This window comes from Oreochromis aureus, linkage group 15 (assembly GCF_013358895.1).
Source record: "Oreochromis aureus strain Israel breed Guangdong linkage group 15, ZZ_aureus, whole genome shotgun sequence".
Taxonomy (NCBI): Eukaryota; Metazoa; Chordata; class Actinopteri; order Cichliformes; family Cichlidae; genus Oreochromis; species Oreochromis aureus.
In genome coordinates, this window is record NC_052956.1 from 18958900 (window position 1) to 18983762 (window position 24863).

Here is a 24863-nt window from a genome sequence, read left to right on the forward strand (position 1 = left end):
TCAAAACTGGTCTATGAAGACCGACTGTATACTCATACTGTTGCGACTAACCTCAAACCACAGATTCAGCCCATCACAATGTCATACGATTACCAGTTATTGCATAAAGCTGTGGCTCATGTGAAAAGACTGACGTCTTCATTTCATACGACATTGCTGTCTGAAATAGTAGAAGTTGAGAGCCATATACGTGACACTAGACCACAAGGGAGTCTGATGGGGTGTAAATTCCTCATACCAGCTCTAAACTGGACTGGGAAGACTGGATTCCAGTAAGGTGAATAGTATCTTACTGGAATGGTTGAAGCTTACACCCTTTACAAAGGCATGGCATGCAGGTCAACTGGTCAAGGAGCGGAGTACATACATAATTAAAAAATTTCAAAGCCAAATTTTGAAAAGTTAAAAAAAAATAATTCTAGTTGTCTAACCTTAAACATTTATAAGTTATAACAAAACAGCTCCTTTTGGTAAACAAATTAACCTAGATAATTGCCTATACTTTTATTTTGAATCTCATAACTGAAAACCGTGATTTCTGGCTTGACGCTCGCGGAACCGGTTTGACTGCCGCAGAGGGTGTTGGGAAATGTGGTTTAACAGCTCCCTCCGTTTTGCGGGCTTCTTGTTCGCGTCCCGCAGATTCGCGCGTGAGGGGGGCGTGTCCGTTTGGGTCGAACTGCAGCAGCTTCCGCCCTGTGGCGTCACACATGTAGCACAACATGGCCCCTGCCAGCCGGGCTGTTGTTGTGGTAGCGCTCTCACTCTTGTACCTGTGCCGGGCGATTTTCTCCACCGAGTTCTTCTCCACTCTCACTTTGTTCAACAACGACCTCCACAAACAGGGATGCAGCTCGCTGTCTGAATGGGAGGACTACGCTGCTGACTGCGGTAAAGTCTGCCTTTTCGCTGTTACTTTGCCACGTCCTCCCTGATACAACTGTCACTTGGACCCGGCTAGCCCAACCGTTTAAAGGCTAACATTAATACGCTAATAACAGCAAGCAGTGACAGCTCGAAGGGATCACCAAGAGTAGCCTTTCCTAACTCAAAAATAGTCTTTTTTCCGCCAAATATGAAAGAAAACAGAGTTCAAACACAGGAAGTGGTGTTCAAGTGTAAATAACTGTAAAGAAACTTAAAAGTGCTTATCGAAAAGCTCACTTCAGTCAGCAAACTGTATGTTTTACCTTAAACAAAGAGAAGTAAACCATACTCCAGCCAAAAAACGCGCAATTTAATGTCGCCTTCTGCAGCAGTACAATAAATATTTAAAGAGGAAAACTGAAAAGTTTTTTATAATGACAATGTCGTTTCGCTGCATTCGGCATGTCAGTAACTCACCCACTTCTATAGTTAGACTGACCAAAGCTTGTTGCAGTAACTATAACTAAGCTAAAAACCTATACAACGTGTGAAAAAGACATTTTAGCTCATTGAAATATTAATTAAAACTGTAATTCTGAACAAAAAGACAACCAACTGTAAATGTGTTACTTTAACTTGCTGAAAAACAAAAATAGAAAGGAACTGACGAAAATTTAGTTACACTGTTAAAGTGTTTTGTGTTCAATCGACTCTTAGTTATTTTTTGCTTTTTTTTCCTACAGTCTGTAGTTTACCAATACAATCCTTTGATCTCATAGCCTGTTTAGATAGTTAAATGTAAGGAAAAGCAATGCATCACCTGACTGGTTTGTTTTGCATGATGGCACATCTGACTTTAGAAGAAGCTAAGATAAAAATCTGTCTGTATGTAGATGAAATGCTTGTTTACTTTAACGCAGCCTTTATATTTGGCAGGTTTCTTGTAAATGTTGCTGCAGGCTCGCAGTAGCCTTTGCTGTACTGCTGAAGGAAATTTAGTGGAATTGTAGCAAAAACATTGTTTAGTGCTTTTAAAAAAATGTCTTGTTTTCTCAAGCATAAAAATATTGTTTTTCTTCATCTAATGTCCATAATTAACTGAAAATTAAGGTAACAGAGACTGATATGCTGAACAATGGTTACATACATCCAAGAAAAAGCCTATACACAGAACCCCCCAAAAAACAACTTTAAATGCTAAACTCTTTACCTGCATAGTTTGTGTGTGTGTTTCTTAAGTTAGATTCACTAAAATCTCAGACTGCCTTTTTGTATTTGTAACGTGTACAAACAAACATACTCTTTGCCCCACGTTTATTTGGTTGGAATTATTACGGACACCTCTTCTTTTCCTTGTGTCACTGTGTTTTGGTGGAAGAGGACAGAAATAATGAGAGATAATATAGTTGTACAAGTTGAAATAAACAGATTCTTAATGATTTGTGAAATATGAACCACGGCATTGTTTAACTTTTCACAGTGTTTTGCCTGCTTCTGATTCAATCAGCAGGTTCAGTCAGATTCAGTTCTTCTCACCAAAGGGCTCAATATGGTGGTTGCTGTTACTGTGAAAATTACACCTAAAATGTACAAAAGAAAGTAAAATAACACAGCGGCTCCAAACCCCCAAGTTTATAAAGAACCATGCTGCATGGTCTTTTTATATGATGGACGAAAATGGTTGTGGTTAGTATTCATTTTGTACATTTGCAGCACTTAAAAGCTGTCACATGCACATCATCGTCTTATGATTTAAAGCTTTTGCCTTTTGGTCTGAGGGGCTCCGAAAATTTCCTTGAGAGCATTTTGTAACAGGCTTCATGAGTTTGGATTTCAGTGTGTGTCAGGTCAGGCCTGCTTAACTTCTCAGATATTTTTTTTCTTTGAAACTGTAGACTGTTTAATACAATGTAAAAGACATAGTAGCCTAATGGTCTGAAATACCCTGGAAGTATGAACCGTTTTGTTTCCAGTGATAAATACTTTGAATCTTTGTCTTTTCAGAGTCTTCAATTTTACAGTTGGAAGACCCAGACTGTGAGGAGGGAAGCAACCCGCCCTGCGAGTCTGTGTTCTCACTTAATGCAGAGAAGATCTTGGTGAGATTTCAAACACTAGCCTAGATCTAGAGCAGCCATGGCCTGTAACGGTTTCCTTTAGAGTTTAAAAAAAAGTATATATACTCAAGGTTAAACCACAAAACACTGCTGTGTGTAAGCAGCTTAAAAACCTTTTGAAATCTGTGTTCTAATGTTTTTTATGTTTTTTCCAAAGCAAGACATTCTGATTAAGTTTTAGTTTTACACACATTTTCTGTTCAGCGGGAAATAACAAATCTTAAGTTTCAGTGTTGATCAGGTACTTGAGCTCAGAGTGATGGGTGTGGTTGCTTTTGGTGCTTACACATGTAACCACACCCTAAGGTGCTGTTGGAGTGTGATACTGACACCCTATAATTCACCTCTATATCACTGCTCCAGTGTGTGAACCTCTGTGTGTTACAAGTAGGAAAATAAATGTACGCTGCAGGGCTTCAACATACCATTTAAAAATGCCCTAATTTAATGACTTGTATTCACTCTTGGTGAATTTTGTAATAGAATGACATTCACTGATTGTAGTGAAAATATGCAGTTCTTATGCATGAAAAAAAAAAGAAGATACGGCACAGCTCATGGTTGCTGCGCTTCACCACAAGCTGCAAGACAGTTTTTTGGGGTTGGGGAAAGTGGTTAATGAGTTGAGGTCTGTGCTAAAGAAGTTGTGACACACACACACACACACACACACACACACACACACACACACACACACACACACACACACACACACACACACACACACAAAATTGCAGGTGGCATGCTAGGTGCAGAAGCAACTGAAAACAAAGTTTAATAAACCTGATCTAAGGGATCAGTGATGAAGGCTGCAAGATGTTTAGAATGAAGATTTCTTTTTAAGGGCTTGGGGTGGGAGTAGTGAAGTCCCACAGTTTTATGTTAGGTGAGATTTGATAAGGATACCCAATAAAAGGAATGGGGCAAGTGCATGCCTTGTCAGTTGCCTTGTAAAATGCTGCCACAGCAACATTTCCATGCTGTCCAATTTGGATACAGTAATTCCACTGCAGTGCTGCCGTTTGGGTTCACATAGCAAATACAAGATGGAAAAAAGAAGCAGTCTTGTTAATGCAGTAGTTTATTTTGCACATCGAGTCTGTGGTTGAAATTCCTGTACGTGCTAAATCTCCAGTTACAGGTCTACCTTGAAATCTTTATGCCTGTGTTTGGAATTTGAAATAAAAAGTTGCTGAGTTTTTCTCTGTTCAGCAGTAGATAATTCCTCAGAGTAACCCTGAGATATTCAGCAGGGCACTTAAATTTGCTCGTAAAAATATCCTTGAAAAAACTGTTAACAGTTATATTGAAAATGTCATTTTATGCAAGTTGTCACCACATTCTAAAGCTCTCCAATGAACTAAAACACAGGTGTCGACAGCATTTAAGTGTTGTCTTTTATGTTTCTTCTCCACTCAATCGAGTTGCCTTCACACAGGAAGGAAATGATTATTTTGTTCCTCTGTTGACATTTCTCATTTCTCCTTCTTGTCTTTTTTTTCTTCTTGTCACCGTCTCTTACAGAATCAGGCCAAATTGTTTATAGAACAGAAAAAAATACCTTTTCCTGTAGATAACCAAAACACAAATGAAGAGCTTGGTAAGTCAGCATGTTGTTCAAGTGCTGTTAAAACACCTGATTGATGCAGCTAAAATTCAGCTTTTCATCATCACATTTTCTGTCATTGCAGCTATAGGTTATGTTCTCATAGGCAATGGACTTTATGATGAAGCCATTAAACACTTTTCACTCTTACTGCAGGTATGTGTGTCCATACATGTTACTAAATACGGCTCTTGCAAAAATTACCTTTCAGTTAACCTTTGAGAAATGTAGAAATTCACCAAACACCAAACAAAACACCTTTCTTTGCGTATTCTGAACATTTGTTCTCTTTGACACAGGGTGACCCAGAGCTGGTCAGTGCCATCTACGGGAGAGGGATAGCTTATGGGAAGAAAAGTCTGCAGGTAAGTGGTAGCTGTAGAGTTCATCACCAGTGTAAGACTTTATCACCCACAAACATGAGTCAAACATGTTGCTGGTTTTAAACACTGTACAGCTATCTGAGTTGCTAAAGTCAGCACAAAAATGACACAACCACTGATTGGCTCGAGCCTATTGTCTATAAATTACGTGATTTAATGGATCTTCTACATATTGAACCTTTTATATGATGTTTTTGTTGTCTGGATTTCTACCTGCCCAAGAACAAATGATGCAAATTAGCATGTGGCTAACCGGTTGAAGTGTTTTTCCTGCAACAACCCAATAAACTACAAAGCAAGTGTTTCTTTCCCAGGATTTTATTTTCCTTTTATACCATCTCACATTTTTATGTATTATTTTGTTGCACTTTGAAAGGTGCTGTAATAATACAATTTACTTATTTATTTACTAGCCATTAAAATGCATTTAAAGTGGGCCACTGGTTATAAGCAACCTTACTGGCGACCTGATATCCAAGTGGTGAAAGCAGAGAGCACGTTAAACTCACAGGTAAATCTCTCTTTGTGTGCATGTGCATCTTCACTGTCGCTTTCCAATAAAAGAAACAATGGCACAAAATGAGCTTAAAAAGCAACTTTTCTTGTATTGTGGGATACAAGTCTCAGTAGCAGAGGTTTCAGATGTAACCGCTCTTGTTATTTACACAAAGAGATGGAGAGTCTGTGAACGCATCTGAGGAATACTGCTTTCAGAAAGAGGGAGGACTGTTTTACACTGGATGTGAGAACTTCCTTCTATCCTCGAAAATTTCCCAGAGTCCCTTAGGCAATAGTCACACAGGCCTAGAGACCTGTTGGCAACCATCTGGACAGGGGAACATACATCAGGGAAGGCATAATTTCCCTAGAGGTTGCCAGGAAATATGTAAATGATTATGCTTGAAAGATTTTGAATTAAAATGTAAGTAAATAATGTTTAACACCTAGTTTACTAGGATGCATGTCATAACTTCCAGCCTCTGAAATGTTTAAAGAGCTCCAGCAACAAAGTAAAACCCAAAGCCTGTAACCAGAGCAGATTTTTTTTTCAATTCTTTCACTATAATTTTTGGGAAACAACTGTCTGCAATGACTAAATAGATGAATCAAAACAAAACAAGACAAACACTACTAATATTCTACATTCAGTATTATGCAAAATGATTTGTAATGCAAGCTAATCTGTGATTGAAGCATAATTTAACGTTGCAAGAAGGGAAATAAACCAATAATATAGTGTTTTTATTACTGAAGCAGTTATCCATCTGCATAACATCTTAGTCATAAAATATTTCTGAACTGTCATAAAAGATCATCAAAGGCTGTGGCTTAGGAGGTAAAATGAGTCCTCTACTAATAGGAAGGTCAGTAGCGCTCTGCATATGTAAATAAGACCTGTGTGAATGTAGACTGTATAAATACAATCCACTTATTATATTTACTTGGGAGAGAATGTTGCTGGTATTTTATCAATGTGTCAGAAACGCTATTCACTACTGTGCTGGGAAGGACTTGAGCTTAAACTTCAAACCCAATGACTCATATGTCAGACTGTGCACAGACACTTTGTTTAATGGACAGCCTTTATTTGCATTTGTCAGATGGTGAAATATATTTATTCATATTCTCGTTTTATGTTCTGCCAAATTGTTCTCAAAATCAGATTTAAACCTAATCTGACCTCCAGGGCTGCACAGAGAGTTGCTGTGTGGATGTGTTTTGTTGGATGCCTTTGGGAAGGTTTGTGGGTTTTGTTTTGGTTTATTTGTCCTTAAATAAAAAGAATCCTGTATTTTGTTGACAACAGCAGTTTCAGGTAAACGCAGAGTGATTCAGTGTGACATTCAGTGAATGCCAATTCAATCTGCCAGGATTCTGCGGTTGTGGTAGTCTGCCCTCCAGAATAGGGGGGAGAAGAAAACTGCTTAGAGTAGTTTTTGTGTTTGGTGTTGTTTGTGGCTTTGTTCCAAGTTTTGTGCGCAATATGTTAAAGTTTATGTCAACAAAATGTAAGTGCCTTTCTCCTCTTGTGTGTCCATGCCAGGATATAAAGAATGCTGATTTGGCATTGTACGAGCTCAACAGAGTCATCACCCTTGAGCCCAGCTGGCCTGAGGTCTACGAGCAGAGAGCAGAGGTGAGAGGCGACTCTGTGCCGAATGTGATCTATTATTAGTATTCCTCAGCACTTATATATTTTTATGCCTTTCCAGTACTGCAACAAGCTAAGACAACAACGGTTGGTAGCAGTATAATTGAACTGATTATATTTAGTTTCCGTCCTCCTGTTTTGCAGCTAATTTCTGTGCTTGTAATCGTCAAGTTTCTGATTAATTTTGAGCTTTAAGATGTAATCAAGGCACTTTTAATGATGTGATTTCCCTAGTATATTCCTGAAGCAGTCAGAAGTTCTACTAAAGAGAATGAATGTTCCATGAAGTTTTTAGGTTCAGGTATGAAGTGGATGTGGTGACTTTTAAAATGCATCTAGCTGTGTTTTTTTAGAATAGAAAATACATCACAGCCAATCTGCAGTCAGTGAGTCATCAGCCAGACAGAAAATGTGAATGAGCTACAAATGTGCTCCAAGCAATCAGTCACCTCTCTCCGAGTCTGATGAGCTCCTCCTGCTTTGATTTTCTCTCAAAAGATTTATCTTGACTGTTGAAGTTGGATCAGTTTGGAAAGCACAGAGTTTTTTAATCATAAAACATCATTTGCATTATTCATGAATAACTTCCCCAAACAGGTTTTTGTAGATTTCATCTGCTTTCACACACAATGCATCCTGGAACTTTTCTAGACATTACCCAGCAAGATATACTTGATAATGCAAATTAGCCTGGCAGCTTCCTACTGCAAAGTCTCTGTGATATCCGATTATTTTGATGTAAGACTAGAGGATGTTGAATTCGCAGCTAGCGAGTTGCTTTGCCTCCTGGACATTTTACTCAGCCTGCACCTTGCTCTAAACCACACTGAGTTTTTTCAGAAGTGAGAACGTGCCAGGCGCAGACTACATCCTGTTGTGCACAACATATGAGAAATGGTATCTGTATACAAGTCTGATTCTCTTAACATGTTCAGAAACAGCTTCAAATACATCCTCAATAAACGTTAGCAACTTTTCATATAATCATGGTTACTGATGAAGGTGATCTCTTTATATTTGGACAACACATATAGAAGTAGTGAATGTCATGGGTCACATTTGGAGCAGCTGCCTTTTACTGCAAATGATTGACAATGCATGGTCATTTTGAAAGAGGCAAAATATAAATTTTAAAGTGAATTCAAATAAGTTTTAAGCTACAGTATAGAAAATAATATTAGGCAAGGGCAATATTCAATAACAGTTGGGCACATAAACAGTCACCAGACATGGTTAGTGTTCTGGCAACTCTCACAAGATTAAAGAAAAGAATTCCCCCACTGCAGGTTTCGCTCTGCTGTTTTATTTACCATTTCCTCTTTGTGACTTTTATACCATTTGAATTTAAACCCAACGCAGTGAAAAATGTAAATAGAAACAGAATTAAATGCTTTGCAAATCTCAACAACCATATTTTATTAACAATAACCTATCAAATGTTTAAACTGAGAATAATATTAGTTCACTTTGTGTTTTATGACAGCAACATCCCATGTCTCTAAAAAAGTTGGGAAAATGCCATGTTTATTATTGTGTAGCACTCCTCTTTCTTTTAACAAGAGGCTGTAATCCTCTGAGCAGTCCTGAGTGTTCTTTGGCATCATTTTCATTTCAGGTTGTGTCAAATGTTTTCAGTTGGTGAAAGGTGTGGGCTGCATACCAGTTCAGGACCTGGACTCTTTTTACTATGAAGCCATGTTGTTGTATTAGCTGCACTGTGCAGTTTAACATTACCTTGCAGAAATATGCAAAGCCTGTCCTGAAAACGATGTCATGCTTTGAGCACTGCAGCGACAGAATCATGCTTGTTTTTCATGAAATAAAAACAACAAACTTATCTTTATTCCCCTAAAAATGTTCTTTGGATGCAGTGTAAAAGCAAAGAAAATAATTCAGTTCAGCAGTATTTTGCAACAATAAAATAAAAAAGATGAAATGTGCAACTTGCTTGTGTGTTTAGATCCTGTCTCCTCTGGGTCGCATCAGTGAGGCTCTGAGTGACCTGACAAAAGCCATCCAGCTACAGCCCTCAGCTCGTCTCTACAGACACAGGGGAACACTGCTCTTCATTTCAGAGGTTCGACAGTCAGATGCAGCATGAATGTACATATATGCATGTATGTTTCCATGTGATGACTCTGTGCTTTGCTCTCTGTTCAGGACTATGTAGCCGCTATGGAGGACTTCCAGCAGTCTTTAGAGCTTAAGAAGAATCAGCCTATTGCCATGCTGTATAAAGGCCTCACCTTTTTCCACAGAGGCATGCTCAAGGTGAGCTGTTCACCGTCTCATTTTCCCAGTATGGCTTTGTCCATATCAAAGATGAATAAACAATGTGATATCACTCACTGGTTAATGAATTACTCTTTGGAAGACTCGTGGCCGCCACCATCACATTTTATTGTAACCAGATATGACCACAGATAATGGCATAGTGCACTGATTAGCTGGTTTTGTTAGCAAAGTGTATCTCTAATTCTTGTTATAAAGAGTATGGATTCCACTGTATGTTATAGCATTATCAAACTTGACAGTCTGGAGTTTTGCTCTTGGTTTTTTTCTACAATCAGATATATCAGAATTTCTCTAACAGAGTTTTTGTTGCACAAACATCCCATTAGTGCATGATTACACCTCATTTGTGTATCCTGTCTATATTTATCTTATCACTTTTAATTAACAAAATATTATTTGAGCCAACAACATCAAAGAGGATTTAATTTAATGCACACTATCGTTCTCAGCTCGCTGCTGGAAACACAGGCAAAGAAATGCATTACAATGTCAGCTGACTGTTTTGGGTTTTTTTTTTTTTTTTTTTTTTCTGGTTGTTTAAATATTACATTTGCGACTTACAGTGTCAGGAGATGAAGGGAAGGAGATGAATAGCTTAATACAAGCTCAAGCTTATTGGGTTTCATGCATATTGTGTTCTAAGCTTGTCTAAATTTCTGCAGCTTTAACTTTTTTACATATATGCAGCTGTGAAGTAGATGGAACCACATGCTTTAGTGAAGTTATTCAATTTGCTTTAGTGTTTTTGTTAAAGCTGACTTTTTTTTTTCTTTTTTTTCCTGGCCTCTCTGACGGATGAGATTGTTGCTGTGTCATACCAGAGTTTTCTGCTAGCTGTTTGTTGTGCTTGGTGATGTTTAGCACGTTCATGGTCAAAGTGTCTCTTAATGCTGGGGTAGCTGCTTTCGTCTTTGATAAAATCCGCTGTGCACCACAAGGGAAGTAAAAATGGTAGATGAATGATAAGACGTTGCTTAACATCTAATTAGTATGTTATTTTAAAGTCTGCCCCAGCCAAGTGCATTTTTATTTCCCACACACTGACTAATGTGTGCAGAGCAGCATTTGGATCTGCAGGTATTCATCTACAAAACTTGTAGATGCTAAACATAAAGGATTTCCTGGGGGAATCCCAGCTGCAGCTCCTGCAGACAACAAACAAACAACAACATTAGTGCTTTTAATGATAGTTGCGAATGTGATTGTAGAAATAATTGCTTACTCTAGATGAGTTGTGCTCATTGGTGGAATCTGCTTTTTATTTGCATACTATGCACTAAGGTTGGGCGATATGTACATTTTTTCTAACTGACATTCATCAGTCCCATATATGACGATAGGCGATATGTCTGCACAGGTGACTTTTTGATGGGCGGAGCAATGTAATCATGCACAGACTGTTTTGCATGTTTAGAACACAGAAGTAGTCCAAACATGGAGGAACTAGTTGTCAAAAAAATTTAAAGTCGCCAATTCTGGATTTCTTTGGCTTTAAACTGGATGAAAGAGCTAAACCTGATGATGTAACCACAGGGCTGTGCCGATTGTGCAGATGTATATTTAAATAAAATGTTTTTGTTTTTTTTCTGAACATAGGCTGCTGCCTTTCTTTCTTTCTGTTATGAGTTTGAGTAAATAAATCGCTCCATTTGGGGGCACTTTTTTATTATTTTTTTCAATTGACTGCTTCTCTTAGCTTCAACCAACATTATTAGCAAACTTACTCATGGGCAAATAAATAAATAAAAACGACCCGTGAAAGGCTCAGCCTATCGTCGATGGTTGATAAATTCGTCCAACTGTCCAACCTTACTATGCAAAGAGTGGCTGGACCAAACTGAAATATCTGAACAGTTCTTAGTTGGCTTTCTATGGCACTTGGTGTGAATAGTCACACATGGTGTCTGATGATCCCCTGTCTCGGTGTGATTTCATGCTTTCTTTCTTAAATATCTCAGTTGGATGGCTTGCCACAATATTTTGTAATAACGTTGTGCTAAACACCTAAAACTATCAGCATTACTGTCACCTTTGCTCTTAAAGCTAGGACTGTAATTATAGTAAACAGTTTAACTGTTAAACTAACTGTTAAACAGTTACTGCTAAACTCCAGCATTTAGCCATGTCCACACTGGGGTTACATAAGACAAAATCTGAATGTGTTAAAGTTCTGAACCACCTGCTGACTCAGAATTTCTGGTCTGCCGTGTTCCTTAATGCATTTCCTCTCAACTGTGTTGTCATTGTATGTGAAAGGTTGTTTTTTTTTTCTTTATCAGGAAGCCATTGAGACATTTAAAGAAGCACTGAAACTGAAGTCTGACTTTATAGATGCCTATAAGAGCCTCGGACAGGCCTACAGGTACAGGCACTCTGCAGTATGCTTTCTTTCTCCATGCATAAATGCAGGATGTCACTTTGACATACGGCATTTAGCAAAATATCAACAGTTGCTTTTCCTCTTCCTTCTCTCAGAGAGCTGGGTGACTTTGAATCAGCCATGGAGAGCTTCCAGAAAGCCCTCATGTTGAATCAGAACCACATCCAGTCTCTCCAGCTCCGTGGCATGATGCTGTACCACCACGGCTCTCTGCAGGAAGCCATAGGCAACTTCAAGGTACAATTATCCACAACGAAGTAAAACAGGCTGTCCTTACACCCCTCTCTGTAAAGAGTTTAGGAATTTTTAATTTACACAGGGTTTGCTAGTAGCACAAGGAAAGTAGTGGTAATGGATTCATATGCAGTGTAATTCTCTTGTTTTCCTCAGAGGTGTCTTCAGTTGGAGCCTTACAACGAGGTTTGTCAGTACATGAAGGGGCTGAGTCACGTGGCCATGGGGCAGTTTTACGAAGGCATCAAAGCTCAGACTAAAGTTATGTTGAACGACCCTTTGCTGGGGCAAAAAGCCAGCTCTGAATACCTCAAAGTTAAATACCTCAGAGGTGGGTGGCCCATTTTATATACACACACACACATGCAACTGATCTCCCTATTGGAGCTCAGTCTGGGGGGAGTTATTTTTTTTTTCTCCTTATCTTTCTTCATGTGGTGCATTTTCCCTTGTTATACCTCTCTGACCGGTCTTCCCCATGTGATGTTTTTGTGTAATGTATGTATGGTCGGAGGGTAAGATGGCGCCGCCATTGCGTGCAATAGGTCGGCAGCCTTAACATGAAATTTCCCCTTGTGGGACTAATAAAGGTATATCAATCAATCAATCAATCAATCATACACATTATGACTGATCGCAGATAAAGAGAAGAATGCTGATTCAAGATCAGTCTTATATTACAGGGTAAATAAAAAGTCTGCTCTCCAAGTCAGAGCTCTGCCTACAGGATAAACTGGCAGATGAATAAACCTCAGAAACCAATGACTGGGGTGATTTATGGCAGCTACAACTGTCAGCTTATAAGACTGCCGCTAACATGCCTAGGATACCACGTCACACCTGGAGACTTCCTATAGAGTCCATTCAAGACATGTTTTCAAAGAACCTAGAGCACAAGAGTAGTTCGGGCATAGGTGTGCAGTCTATTACAGAATCTATTTATTACTAATTGTTTTAACAAAAAAGGAAACTGACAGTTATATTTTAGATTCTCCAAAACTTCACAGTGCTTGTTTTTTCATGTATTTTTTTATATTTTCAAATGTTCAGAGTTTCTTTGAACATTGGAGGCTTTTATTAGAACAATTGTTAAAGTACAAAGTTGAGGAAACAAGGGGGGAGTGACATGCAGCACAGCTGAGGTCAAGGCCACCAGATGTGACATACAGAGGAGTATTTCCAGTGTATTACTTTTGCATTAAAGAATAGCATTTTCTTCTGATTTAATTTTCAGAAGAACTATTGCATTGTTAAAAAAAACCCAGGAATGTTAGAATTTGATGGTCTTTTAAAAAACAAACAAAAAAACCCCCAGGAAATTAAGGCTTCAGAAAGTCCCCCTGGTTCATCAGAAGAAAGCATTCATTCATTCAGTCTCATTTGTGCTTGTGCCTTTTTTGTATTATTTGGCCATGATAGACTCTTCTGTATACCTTAACCGTGCTTTTTCTTTATTTTTAGCTTCAGTATCCTTTGACCTAAACCACCACCTCATAGTCCACCACCTCTGATCTTTTTACTTGTCACATAAAGGTCCTGTTTACTTGATTTCTTCCAGAGTACTCTCGTTACCTGCACTCCCACCTGGATATCCCAGTAGCAGAGTACAATGTGGACCAGGATTTACCGGGAAACTTTAAGAACCACTGGGCCAAGAACCTGCCTTTTTTAATAGAGGACTATGAAGAACAGCCTGGCCTGCAGCCACATATCAAGTGGGTTTGTGGGACTGTTAACTCTGACCATAACGATCAGCTGTAATGATGCTGCGATGATGAAGTGATTAATCTAGCTATTCTTTATATAAATGTCAAGCTTTTTCTAGGGCCAAAGCAGAAATTATTGTGACAGATTAAATTAATTTTCACATTTCAATCGGAATTTAATTTAGGATGCCCTACACTTCACCTTAAGTCTGTCATCATAAGAAAATGTAGGAAAATCAGGACCATCATAACTGTGGTTTCCTGAGCTTCAGTTTGTAGCAGTTTTCATGAGCTAAAAGACGAGGCAGCGTTTTGTGGTTGAAAACCAACACCTGCCATGTTTTCCATATGACACGAAAGCTCCTGTGTTCATCAAGTAGATGTTTTTATGCATCTGTCAGCAGGCTGAAACTAAATTTTTCTGTTTTGTGATATTGTAGAAGGTTGACAGCCAGTGTCTAGGAAAAAAACGTGTGTTTCATGAAAGCCTTATTCTCCACGTCTTTGTTGGCAGAGACGTGCTGCCACAGAACTTCGACAGCTACAGCAATGAAGTTCAGAAGCTGATCTGCACGGCCGACCATCTGGGGGCACTCATGCAGTACGACACTCCTGGTTTCCTACCCAACAGGAGAATACACAGAGGTACCACCGAGACAATGCCACAGTTTGAAAAGATCCTCAAGTGTTAACAAGAGCCTAAAAATAAAGAGCTGTCTGTGCTTCTTCAGCCATGGGATTAGCAACCTTAGAGGTAATGCAGGCCATGCATCGGACATGGAGCAACTCCAAAGTGCGAGTCAATGGCAAAACCAGGCAAATGCAGTGGAGAGACATGTTTGACATAGCAGTCAAATGGAGGAGGTGAGAAACATGGCACAAGTTTCACAAAAATAAAAAGGACTTTGTACCAAATTTATATAGCAACTGGTGAGATCACTCAGGTCAAATTTATGGAGGCACCATTATATGTTTGACATCTACAGGATTGTATTGCTGTATTTCCATTGGAAAAGAGTGGCATAATGCAGAGACTGTAGGGAATTAATTTTGGCATCACTCTTTTAAGTGTATGTTTAGCTTGGACACATGTTAATGAGTAAAACACCTAGAAAATGTTTCTTTCTCATTCCACAAGAAATTGGGTGTTGTCAAGAGGAACTATGGGATCCTAATTATCTCCAGGAAATGATTTTAAAACTGAAAACTGAAGGAATAGGAAGGAGACAAATGCTGACATATGATGCTCAACAGTTCCTCATGTTTCAACTGTCCTGCATAGCAGAATGAAGTCTAGACTGAAGCTGACACATGGCTTAAGTTTCTGAGGTTTTTAACGTGTGAGCACTAGAAAGAACTCAGCAGTCAGGTCGTTTTTCACATTTCACTGTGGTTTACTTATCCTGGTAACTAGCCTGTTCTCACCAATTCTGGCCAAATTCAACAAGTCACTTTCCCACTAGAGTGTTTGATGTGTGGTTAATTAGATGTCAGTGTTGAAACACTAAACGGGCCTTTCCTGTACTCGTAGGATCGCTGATCCAGACCAGCCAGTTTTGTGGTTAGACCAGATGCCTGCCAGGAGTCTCAGTCGAGGCTTCAACAATCACATCAACCTCATCAGGTAACAACTTGGCCAAACACTCTGGTGGGTTACGGGATTGAATTTCCATATGGCCTCACCTTGTAGTGCAGAAACATTTATTTCAATTTCTTGGAATATGACGTCTCTCTTCATTTTGTTCCCTGTGAGAGCCTCATTCTAAGAAGCTCCTTGAAAAGCAGTATATTGAGGTCTGTGTTTTCCCTCTTTATTTCTCCAGGGGGCAAATTATCAACATCAGATACCTTGCCTACTTTGACAACATACTTGACTTCATCAAAGACAGAATACTGGTCTACCATGGGTAAAACCTGAATCACAACTCCAATGACTTTGCAGAATTCCTTGAAGCATCATCTATGGCTTAATTGTTCTTGCAGTGTTCTTGCTGTTTCTGTAACCAACATGTTCTTGTTGTCTGTCTCAGGGCATACAACCCCAGAGGCCTCCTGGAAGTCCGCCAAGCTCTTGAAAATGTGAATAAAGTAGAAGATTTGCTTCCTATAATGAAGGTAAGAAGGATATGAGAGAATCTAGTTCAGGTTGCACTCAAGGATACTAGTCTACTAGTAACATTAGTGATATTCATTACTTCCCAGTTTTGTGTGTGAACTTATATCTATAGCTTAGATCTGGAGCCTAGATCTATATGCTGTTGATCCAAAAAATCACATCAAACATGACTGACAGAAACTGAATTAGAAAAAAAACATAAGTTTAAACACATGTATTACATTTTCCATATTAAATTTATTCAATATTTGGTTGTCATGTAGTATAAAATATATTTTAATATTGATGAATGTTTGACCGTAAGAGACCTTTTAAAGCAGCACAACATACTGTTTTTTTGGATGGGTGTTTTCATTTTGGGTTTTTTTGGTGTGTTTCTTTCCTGAAGCAGTTCAACAGTAAAACCAGAGATGGCTTCACAGTCAACTCGAAGGTGCCGAGCCTGAAGGACCCTGGGAAAGAGTACGATGGCTTCACCATTACCATCACTGGAGACAGGTGCAATCTGCCGTTCACAACACTTTCTTCAACACTAACATTTCTTATAAAAATTAAATATAAATATTTGAACAGGGGAAGAATAATCACAAGGATCTCCTAGAAGGTATATTTCAAGAACAGTAAAGTATTTACATACGTAGGTATGTATACAACACAAAGGTCAATCCAAAGGTGCTAAGAATATTCTTCTTGTGCACAGATAAAGAGCAGTAACTGTCAGAATTTCACATTTTACAATCAGCATTGGGAGCGCTGGATTTTTGTGCAGCATGCTTGTAGTTTTCTTTCACATTAATCATGCTGTGCAGCATCAGTTTGTCCCAAGTATCTTGAGGAGTCCAAGACAGACCATTTGCCAGAAATGAACTGAATTAGAATTATTCAGGTCATTATAATAATAATTATTATTATTCTTATTAGCCATACCTGCACAGTTGTCTCTTTCCACTAGTACTATTCATCATTTGTAGCTCACCCTGACTTTGCCCTTTCAATTTGACTGAAATCTAATTTAAAAAATGGCAGAAACAATGGGAATTTTGTATCTCTGAAAAAAGTGACTACTTAAAACAGGAGGGCAGCTGAAATTTAATGTTTTCATTTAATATGTGCAGACTCATTACTGCAAAAACCAGTAACACCTGTTTTTTTAACATGTGCTCCACAGTTCTTAGGTAGATGCTTTACACTTCTATACACATAACCAGATATTTCCAAGTTTTACCCACTGAAGTGGTTTTTTTTTTTCTTTTTTTCTTTTTTTTTGTAAATTTTGTTTTATTTCAGGGTGGGAAACATGTTATTCTCAGTAGAAACGCAGACAACTGAAGAGCGGACGCAGCAATACCAGTCAGAGATAGAGTCCATCTACAAAGACCTCACTGCCAAAGGAAAGGCATTAATGTTATCAACCGAACTTGGGGTAAGATTCCTGCTGGTAATAGAAAGCAGATGGTGGTGCAATGTGAAATATCCATTTCTGGACAGCTTTAAGTAGATGACATCTTAAGTTAACAAAGGATGTTCCTTTCTCTAAAGCAATACCTGCAAATAAAATGTTGTTTTTGTGTTCCAGCTTTGGTTCTAGTCTTTTTTTTTTTTTCCTTGCGGTTTCATATCTCTGATATTGTCTCTAATGTCTGTCTGGGGTTTGGACATTTGGCAAAAAGATTTTTGTCAAGTTTGTTTATTTGTTTTTTGTTTTTTATATATATATTTTCTGAACAATAAATAGAACATATTTACAAGTTGAATCCTGTTTTAAGCGGTATCTAGCAAAAAGGTTTTGTATCGAGCTAGAAACAGAGTCACAGCTGGTTGAGATCAGATGGAGCTGTCAATATAAACATAAAAACACAGAGTTGTATTTATTATTAGAGTAGCAAGGCTGTTTACAATCTATTTACATAAGAGATAAAAGTCACTTTAGAAAAGACAAGGCAGTGTTTAAAAGCAAAACAAAACGTAAGCCTCATGTCTGTTTTTTCCTCAGCGTCTTCCTCTCCCCTCTTATTCCCACTCTGGCCCTCTCTACTGGAATCACATATTTTACTTGTCTAGACAAGCAAACTATGAGTAGAATTGATTAATTGTCTGGGGAGTGTCACCGTTGGATTTAGCTGAATTTATTTGCTGCCATTCATTTCTGTTGATGGTTTTCTGTCAAACTGCCGGAATGAACAGAACAAACCATTCAAGCAGTTTGTCTTGATTAAAAAATCTGTGCCGGCAGCCTACCGTGACTTTCCTGCTAATTTATACAGACAGCACAACAGTGGTCTTGACTAAACAACTAACAAACAAAAACTAAACAGGTTGTTCTCACTCCTCTGTAACAGAGACCTGGAACAATGTGAACATCCCTCCTGGCTTCACTCTTTGTTCTGTTTTATTATGTCTGCAGCCTTCTCTGCTTTCACCCCGTTAAGATAAACTGTAACTGAAGACAGCACACAGTGCAGCAGAGGTCACGACTACATTAAGCCTTTGTTCACAACTGTACAGCTGATTCTGTGATGATCTTTGTTCTGTCAGGATGCAGATGCAGTGTGTAACCTGATCCTCTCCTTGGTTTATTACTTCTGCAACCTCATGCCTCTTTCCAGAGGATCCAGGTAATTTCAAAGTCAAAACAGCCCACAGGTGCAATGTGAAGCATTTCTACATTTGAATGATAAATGGGAGAGAGAGTTTCTTTGTAGCTGTCGTCTTAGTTTGGGAAACATCCCAGAAACAATGGCCTAGTAAGACTGAAAGATAAATGCAGGATAATAATATTAGTGTTATTTTAGTCTGTGGTCTCTTGAAACATGTCAGAGGAAGTATTCAGCTAATGAAGCATCACTTTCTCCTCAGTGTGGTGGCTTACTCAGTGGTGATGGGGGCATTGATGGCCAGTGGGAAAGAGGTCATTGGTAGGATCCCGAAAGGAAAGGTAAATTAATGTGAATCTTACTTCAATAGAAGAATATATAGTAAGTTTTTATTGACTTAACACTAATTCTGTATGACATTTTTTTAATGTATGTAAGTAATGCATAGGACCAAATGCAATTTTGGTCCTGTGTTTCATTTAAAAATGTTTTTTAGCAGATAATTAAACATTTTAAATGTAATTTTTTAAAAATGGGTAACAAAAATTTGAAAGCTGTCCATGGTTATTTACACTGGTGCTTACTCTACCGTATGTTATGTAAGATTACATTACTTATACGGTCTAGAATGTGCTTCTAGATCTCACGTTGTGTTTAAATGAGCACTATGTACATATAGGTGCTGATTTAGCTGGTGCAGAAGGACTGCATACTCCATGATTTCTTCTTGCAGGAGTGGTGCAACATTCAGAGATTTAATTTTTTGGTGATTTCTGGTCACTTCATCTTCTGGAGATTGTACAATTTTGGACCATCATCACTTCAAGTCCAGATGGTTTCAGTGGTCCAGAGTGGCAGCAGAGCAAAAGTTCAGTCTTCACAATAACATATAATCAGACTTGAAAACTTGTTCCTCATAAGAAGGAAAAGTCATTAGCTCTGCACCAACCGCCCTTGATTACATATTTGATAACAGTCCAGGAATAATCAGTTTAAATCCGTTTAGTTATTTTTGCCTGATTAGCCACAGTGATGACATCAGTGTCTGCTGCCTTCACCTGCTTCTCATATGTTAACTAATAAACATGTTTAATTAAACTTCAGGTCATAGTTTTCTTCAACTTTGCAGTGCTTTTTTTGTACTTTAAGAATTAGAGATTACAAGTGCTGGGATGTATCCGGTGAATTGAAAGTGGGCCAGTGGTCAGTCCTCGTCTAAAATCAGATGTGGTCTTTCGTCTATGATACATCCTGGTATCGCTGATCTGTCTCCTGCTGTTTGCTGCATGTAAGAGAGGATTGTTCACGTTCCTTGTTCGTGTTCAAGTAGAGAGTGAAAACAGGTGTCTCACAGATGGTATGAAGAGTTGGCAGCCCTGCTGTGTTTTTCTTCATATTGTTGCTTTTTAAGGAATTTTCCAAAACCCTTCATGATTTAGTCTGACCACATTGGAAAGAAAGCGGGCTTCTCATTTTTGCTACACAGTGTTTAACTTTCTATAAAGTTATCTGTCAATTTTTAGAAAAGCTTTCTTTTTTTGTAAATCTGCACTGCAAAGAAAGAGCAGGATCTGTGGCTTGTTTAACTTCAAGTGAGTCTTCGAAAGCATGGTGCACAGGTTTATTTACATATGTCTTTATTTATGGAAATGTGGCCTTCGCTGCATCTACTGTACCTATCCTTTAAGCTGGTTGTGGTTGTGTGGGGGTTTTTTGGGTTTGTTTGGGTTTTTTTGTTTTTTGTTTGTTTGTTTTTGCTTGATTTAAATATATCTATCTGTCTTTTCAGCTGGTAGATTTTGAAGCCATGACCACACCCAGTCCAGATAGCTTCAGTAAAACAGCAAAGAGCTGGATGAATCTCAAGAGGTACAAAGAGTAATTATTTCTCTGGTGTGTTATTTGTCTGCTTCAGAGACACATTATCTGACATTTTCTCTTCCTCTCTAGTTTACCAAGTTGGTACCAGAGTCTTCCATCTGTAGCAGAGTCCTTCCCGACAACCAGAACAATGATTGAGGTCCTCAACACAGACTCATCCTCACATTGTCCAAAAAAGTCTTAACACGACTTGTGCACTGCAGAGAGGTCTGTTTAGGAAAGTCTTAACAATAAAGCTTCTGCACTGGGTAGAACCTAAGGGACCGTCATCTTCTACATCCCAATCAACACTGGACTGAGATCGCCAAAAAACATCTCGGCACAGTTAATTAGGAATTAATTATTTAAAATGTAATAAGGGTTTTGGCAAAGTAGTAGTGTGAGCTCTTTTTGATCCTTGAAGGAAATGAAAGGCTTTTAATGCAAATTCAAGAGATTGCTTTACTCTTTAAAGAGGTGACCTCTGTTTTAATTTACCAAACGCTGATCTTACTTTTTCATCCAAAGCCTCCTTTTAAATCCATGTAAAAAATCAGCTTCTACTTAAGAAACACGGTTTGAAGGGTTTTCAGAAATCTTAGGTTGACGTTCTAAGTCACCTCTATGCCACCTGTTTTAAGTTCTTCAACCTCTGTTGTCAGGCAGTTCAACATTTTTGTTTTCTACTTCTTATAGCATAACTTTAACTCACAGAACTCTAAGGATACATTTAGGTGCTTTTGTCATTACTGGCCGATGTTAATTTCTTAGATCCACACTCTGTGTTTGTGGAAACGATACAGGATGGTGAAAGCAGGATGTTTCAGTTTGTTTGGGATGCAGAAGAGATTCTGTCCACCTTTGCTCTTTCTCTGCTTTATAGGCCTCGTGCCTCAGACACCCAAAGCACAACCAACGCCATCTGTCCATCGGTCGTATGAACAAGCTTTCTTTGCAGAGTCATGCCCAAATCTCTACAAATCTCTTACTTTAGGTTACCAAGAATGTGAAATGGCACTTTCTGGTTTTATTTAACATTAAAGATTGTAATTGGCACTTTAAACATTTTCTGCTAAACCGCTGCTGTGCACGCACACAGAATCCAACCTTTCAGCAGAGAATGAGTCTGGGGGATTTTAAAAATACAGAACAAAACTTTCAGGGCTATTGTTTGTCAACACTTGAGCAAATATGATTTCTTTTATTATTTTCTTTTTTTATGATGAATAACAGCAGTCAGAGATTTTAGAGAGCTTTCTGAGCCATTTGGTGCTTTTTGAGTAAAATATCAAACATTCACCAAATCTGCAGGTGTTTTGTCTTTATCAGTTTTGAATCTTTCAAAATTACAAAAAGTAAAACAGATTTTTTTTTAATTATTTTTTTTTTTACTTTTTCTCTGATCTTTTATAAGTTCAGTCATTTGGGGGGGGTTTCCATTACAATTGTATTAGACCATCTTTCATTAAAAACAAAAAGAAACTCTTAGAAATCTCTCCAGAACTTGTTTAAAACAAAAAATTAAATACACTAAGTTTAATCTGGCCCAATCAAGCATAACATTCAACCACTAAAACATTCTTTTCTGTGGAGCAACAATAGTAAATGATTGCAATTTGGTATTATAATCAAAAAATAATTGCTTTACTATTTTAATGCTTGTTTTTGTAGACCTACATTTACAAATTGATGGATAATACAAAAAAATGGATAATTATTTATATTATTTTGCATTAAAAATATTAATTAAGCTCTTGATTAGAGAGCTTTTGCATTCTAGTGATCTAATAAATATGTTAAGCACATGTAGCTCTAAATGGCTAACATAAAACAATTTCACCGTAAATAAAACCACAAAGAGATCAAACTAGCTTAACGAGAAGAAGCTTCTTTATAGTTTGAATCATTAGCTCTCAAACACTACATTTAAATTTTAAAGTGTATGAATGTAATCTGACTTACCTGACCAGAAGCTCCAGATGATCGTCCTCTAACATCTGTGACTGTTGTGTCTTTGAAGAGTCATTATGAATGGAGAAAAGCACACCACATACTTTTATTTCCTTCCTGTCTTCCCTCGAACTTGCATCAGCTGCCTCTCTTACATCTCTTTGCTTTGGACTTCGATATTAGCTCATAGATTCAGTTTGCTTCCTCATCACACCTGAGAGCAATATTTTTGGGAGATAAGAGCTCATTTACCTCCAAATGTCTTAAAGATTAAAATAATCTTTAAGACATTAAAGATTGATTATTACATATGTAACAAGTTCTTGTTCGAGTTATTGATATCTGGAGAAAATCTGGTCTGAATTGGAATGTACTTCAGTTTAAATAATAAGACTGATGGTGTGGTCTTTTTTTGTTTGTTGGTTTGTTTGTTTCAGAAAATCTGGGTGAATCCTGCAGGATGTTTTTTTCACTTAGGTAAAATGTAAACATGCAGTAACCTATGGAAATAAAATTCTTTTAGAAAAGAAAATTTAAGCACAATGATGAACAAAATGAGAAGGTGTGACTCACCTGGACTAATCTAACATATTCTGTGGCCTTTAATGCTTAAAGACACACCATTAACAGTCATATCAATACTGCAGTAGTTCTTTTTTGAATGTCCAGAACAAAGCAGTCACTCCAGTGTTTAATTTGTTTTCTCACTTCACCAAAAAGTCAGGTCCTTTGTGTGTTTGTTTTTCTTATCGATGGTTATGCTAACTGGTTGTTATTTTCTTTTCTGTGCTGGGTGTCCCAGTCATTTATTTCTGCAATGGGCTTTAGAGTGAGGAGTGCACAACTTATCTAATGTCTTCAGACTTGAAGGAGGGACTTTTTTATGAAATGAATGTTCAGCAGTTAATAAAAGTGTTTGACAGTTTTAACAGTTTGTGGTGATTTTTTTTTTTTTCCTCACAAGAAGTTCACAAACAAAAATTTAGTAAGAAAGAAAAATCCATTCATGGTTTGGTGTGGCAGACCATCAGCTCTGTCCTTACAATGTGTACATATATTTAAATTACATGTACTAAATGAAAGTGAAGTCAGTAAAGAAGTGTGCGTCTTCCTTTAGGGGTCACCACAGCAGATCTGGTTTTCCTCTTTACCTCCTGCCTGGCAGCTCCATCTTCAACATCCTTTGTCCAGTATATTCACTATCCCTCCTCTGCACTTGTCCAAACTATTGAACATTCACATCTCTAACTTTGTCTTCAAACTGCTCAACCTGAGCTGTCCCTCTGATGTACTCCTGTCTAATCCTGTCCATTCTGGTCACTCCCAGTGAAAATCTTAACATCTGCATCTCGGCCTGCCCGGCTCCACTTTGTGACTTTTTGTCAGCATCACTCTCTCTCGAATACATCATACCTACCGTCATTGTTTTAATTCTTGGTGTTGTCCATCTGTCACAAATCAGCTCTGAATTACACCCACTCCACCTTGAAAACACTCTTCTTCACCTTCCCTTATGTTCGCGTGCTCGTTTCCTACATTTATCAGCTCTTCAGAGGACTCTTCCACCTTCTCAGCACGCTCTGACTTATTAGCACATTTCTATCACTCTCTTTGGTCACCCTAACCTTCCGTTCTTTCTCTTTTTGAATTATGACTGTAAAATATCTGATCTGCTAGGTTTAAAGCTGCTAGGTTTAAGTTTACTATTATTACAATTATTTAAACAAATACAGTTAAAATGTAGAAATCACTCCACTTTCCCTTGAGAAAATCTTGTCATTCTTGTATTATCTGGACTAACAAGTGTTTTCTTTACTGCAGTTCAATTTCATTCACTTAAATTTGTTTTTGGTAACACATGTGGGCTTCCATATAGGGTGGACTGGTCATGCTTTATAGGCTCAGTTTCCGAGACACGGATTAAGCCTAGACCCAGGATAAAAGAAACAGTCAGGGAAGCTCTCCAATGGAAAAAAGGCTAAATCCATGTCTGGGAAACCAAGCCTGAGAGATTTGCATTCAGATTTAATGAATGCAAAACTCTGTTTTTGCACTGAGGCTCCTGCAGTGTTGTGCATTAACAGTCATTTCACACCCTCATCAGTGTCAGAATCTCTGATCGCGTCCACAATCCTGGTCGACAAGCCAAGCCTATCGAGCATGTTAGGTCAGTCATGTCTGTTTACCTTCAGTCACATTTGAACCATCTAAAATAGATGGTTCAAATTACTGTTTACACTTTGCCGTATTGCCCCCTAAAAAGCTGCTTATTAACTAAGCCAGTGTCATCGAAGGATTTCATCACTATCACCAACTGTCAGCTGCAAATATCAGAACTTCAAAGGTCTGACAGTAAACACTCTTTACTGTATCCCCAGCACAGACAGCATTCATAATTGATGCTGAAAGTGCCCAACTGAATACACCTCCACTGACTGCTGGAGCTTAATATGGCTGGTTGACTGGCTGATAAGAAGGAAGACGTTTGTAAGAACAACAAATGAGCCAGTGATTAAGTATGTTTGTGTATAGAACTGAAGAGCAGATCAAATTCATCTGCAGTTAATGTTTAGTTTTGTTGCACAGCTGAGTAGAAAAGCTTC

At 38.1% G+C, this 24863-nt stretch overlaps 1 protein-coding gene across 2 annotated transcripts; it reads left to right on the top strand.

Annotated features, from left to right (window-relative positions):
- The first annotated feature begins 636 nt into the window (after positions 1 to 636).
- On the top strand, positions 637 to 23189 carry ttc13 (tetratricopeptide repeat domain 13). 2 transcript variants are annotated; one of them, XM_031750519.2, is made up of 23 exons: positions 637 to 891; positions 2872 to 2966; positions 4509 to 4584; positions 4676 to 4746; positions 4890 to 4955; positions 7018 to 7110; positions 9086 to 9202; positions 9286 to 9396; positions 11700 to 11782; positions 11896 to 12037; positions 12191 to 12365; positions 13593 to 13749; positions 14255 to 14385; positions 14472 to 14604; positions 15272 to 15364; positions 15564 to 15647; positions 15771 to 15855; positions 16248 to 16354; positions 17144 to 17279; positions 18392 to 18471; positions 18713 to 18791; positions 20240 to 20319; positions 20401 to 23189. In XM_031750519.2, the coding sequence occupies exons 1-23, from the start codon at positions 723 to 725 to the stop codon at positions 20513 to 20515; spliced, it is 2478 nt and encodes an 825-aa protein (XP_031606379.1). In that variant the 5' UTR covers positions 637 to 722; the 3' UTR covers positions 20516 to 23189. The 2 variants fall into 2 exon arrangements, with proteins under 2 accessions (XP_031606379.1, XP_031606378.1); XM_031750518.2 differs by having other exon boundaries at positions 638 to 891; positions 16245 to 16354.
- Positions 23190 to 24863: the final 1674 nt, after the last annotated feature.

What these genes read in the sequence shown, in the direction of transcription:
- ttc13 (XM_031750518.2), top strand. Translation starts at nt 723, where the DNA reads ATGGCCCCTGCCAGCCGGGCTGTTGTTGTGGTAGCGCTCTCACTCTTG. An exon ending in ATGGGAAGAAAAGTCTGCAG is followed by an intron (nt 4,956 to 7,017) that starts GTAAGTGGTAGC and finishes TGTCCATGCCAG; the next exon opens with GATATAAAGAATGCTGATTT. An exon ending in AGAATACTGGTCTACCATGG is followed by an intron (nt 15,648 to 15,770) that starts GTAAAACCTGAA and finishes TGTCTGTCTCAG; the next exon opens with GGCATACAACCCCAGAGGCC.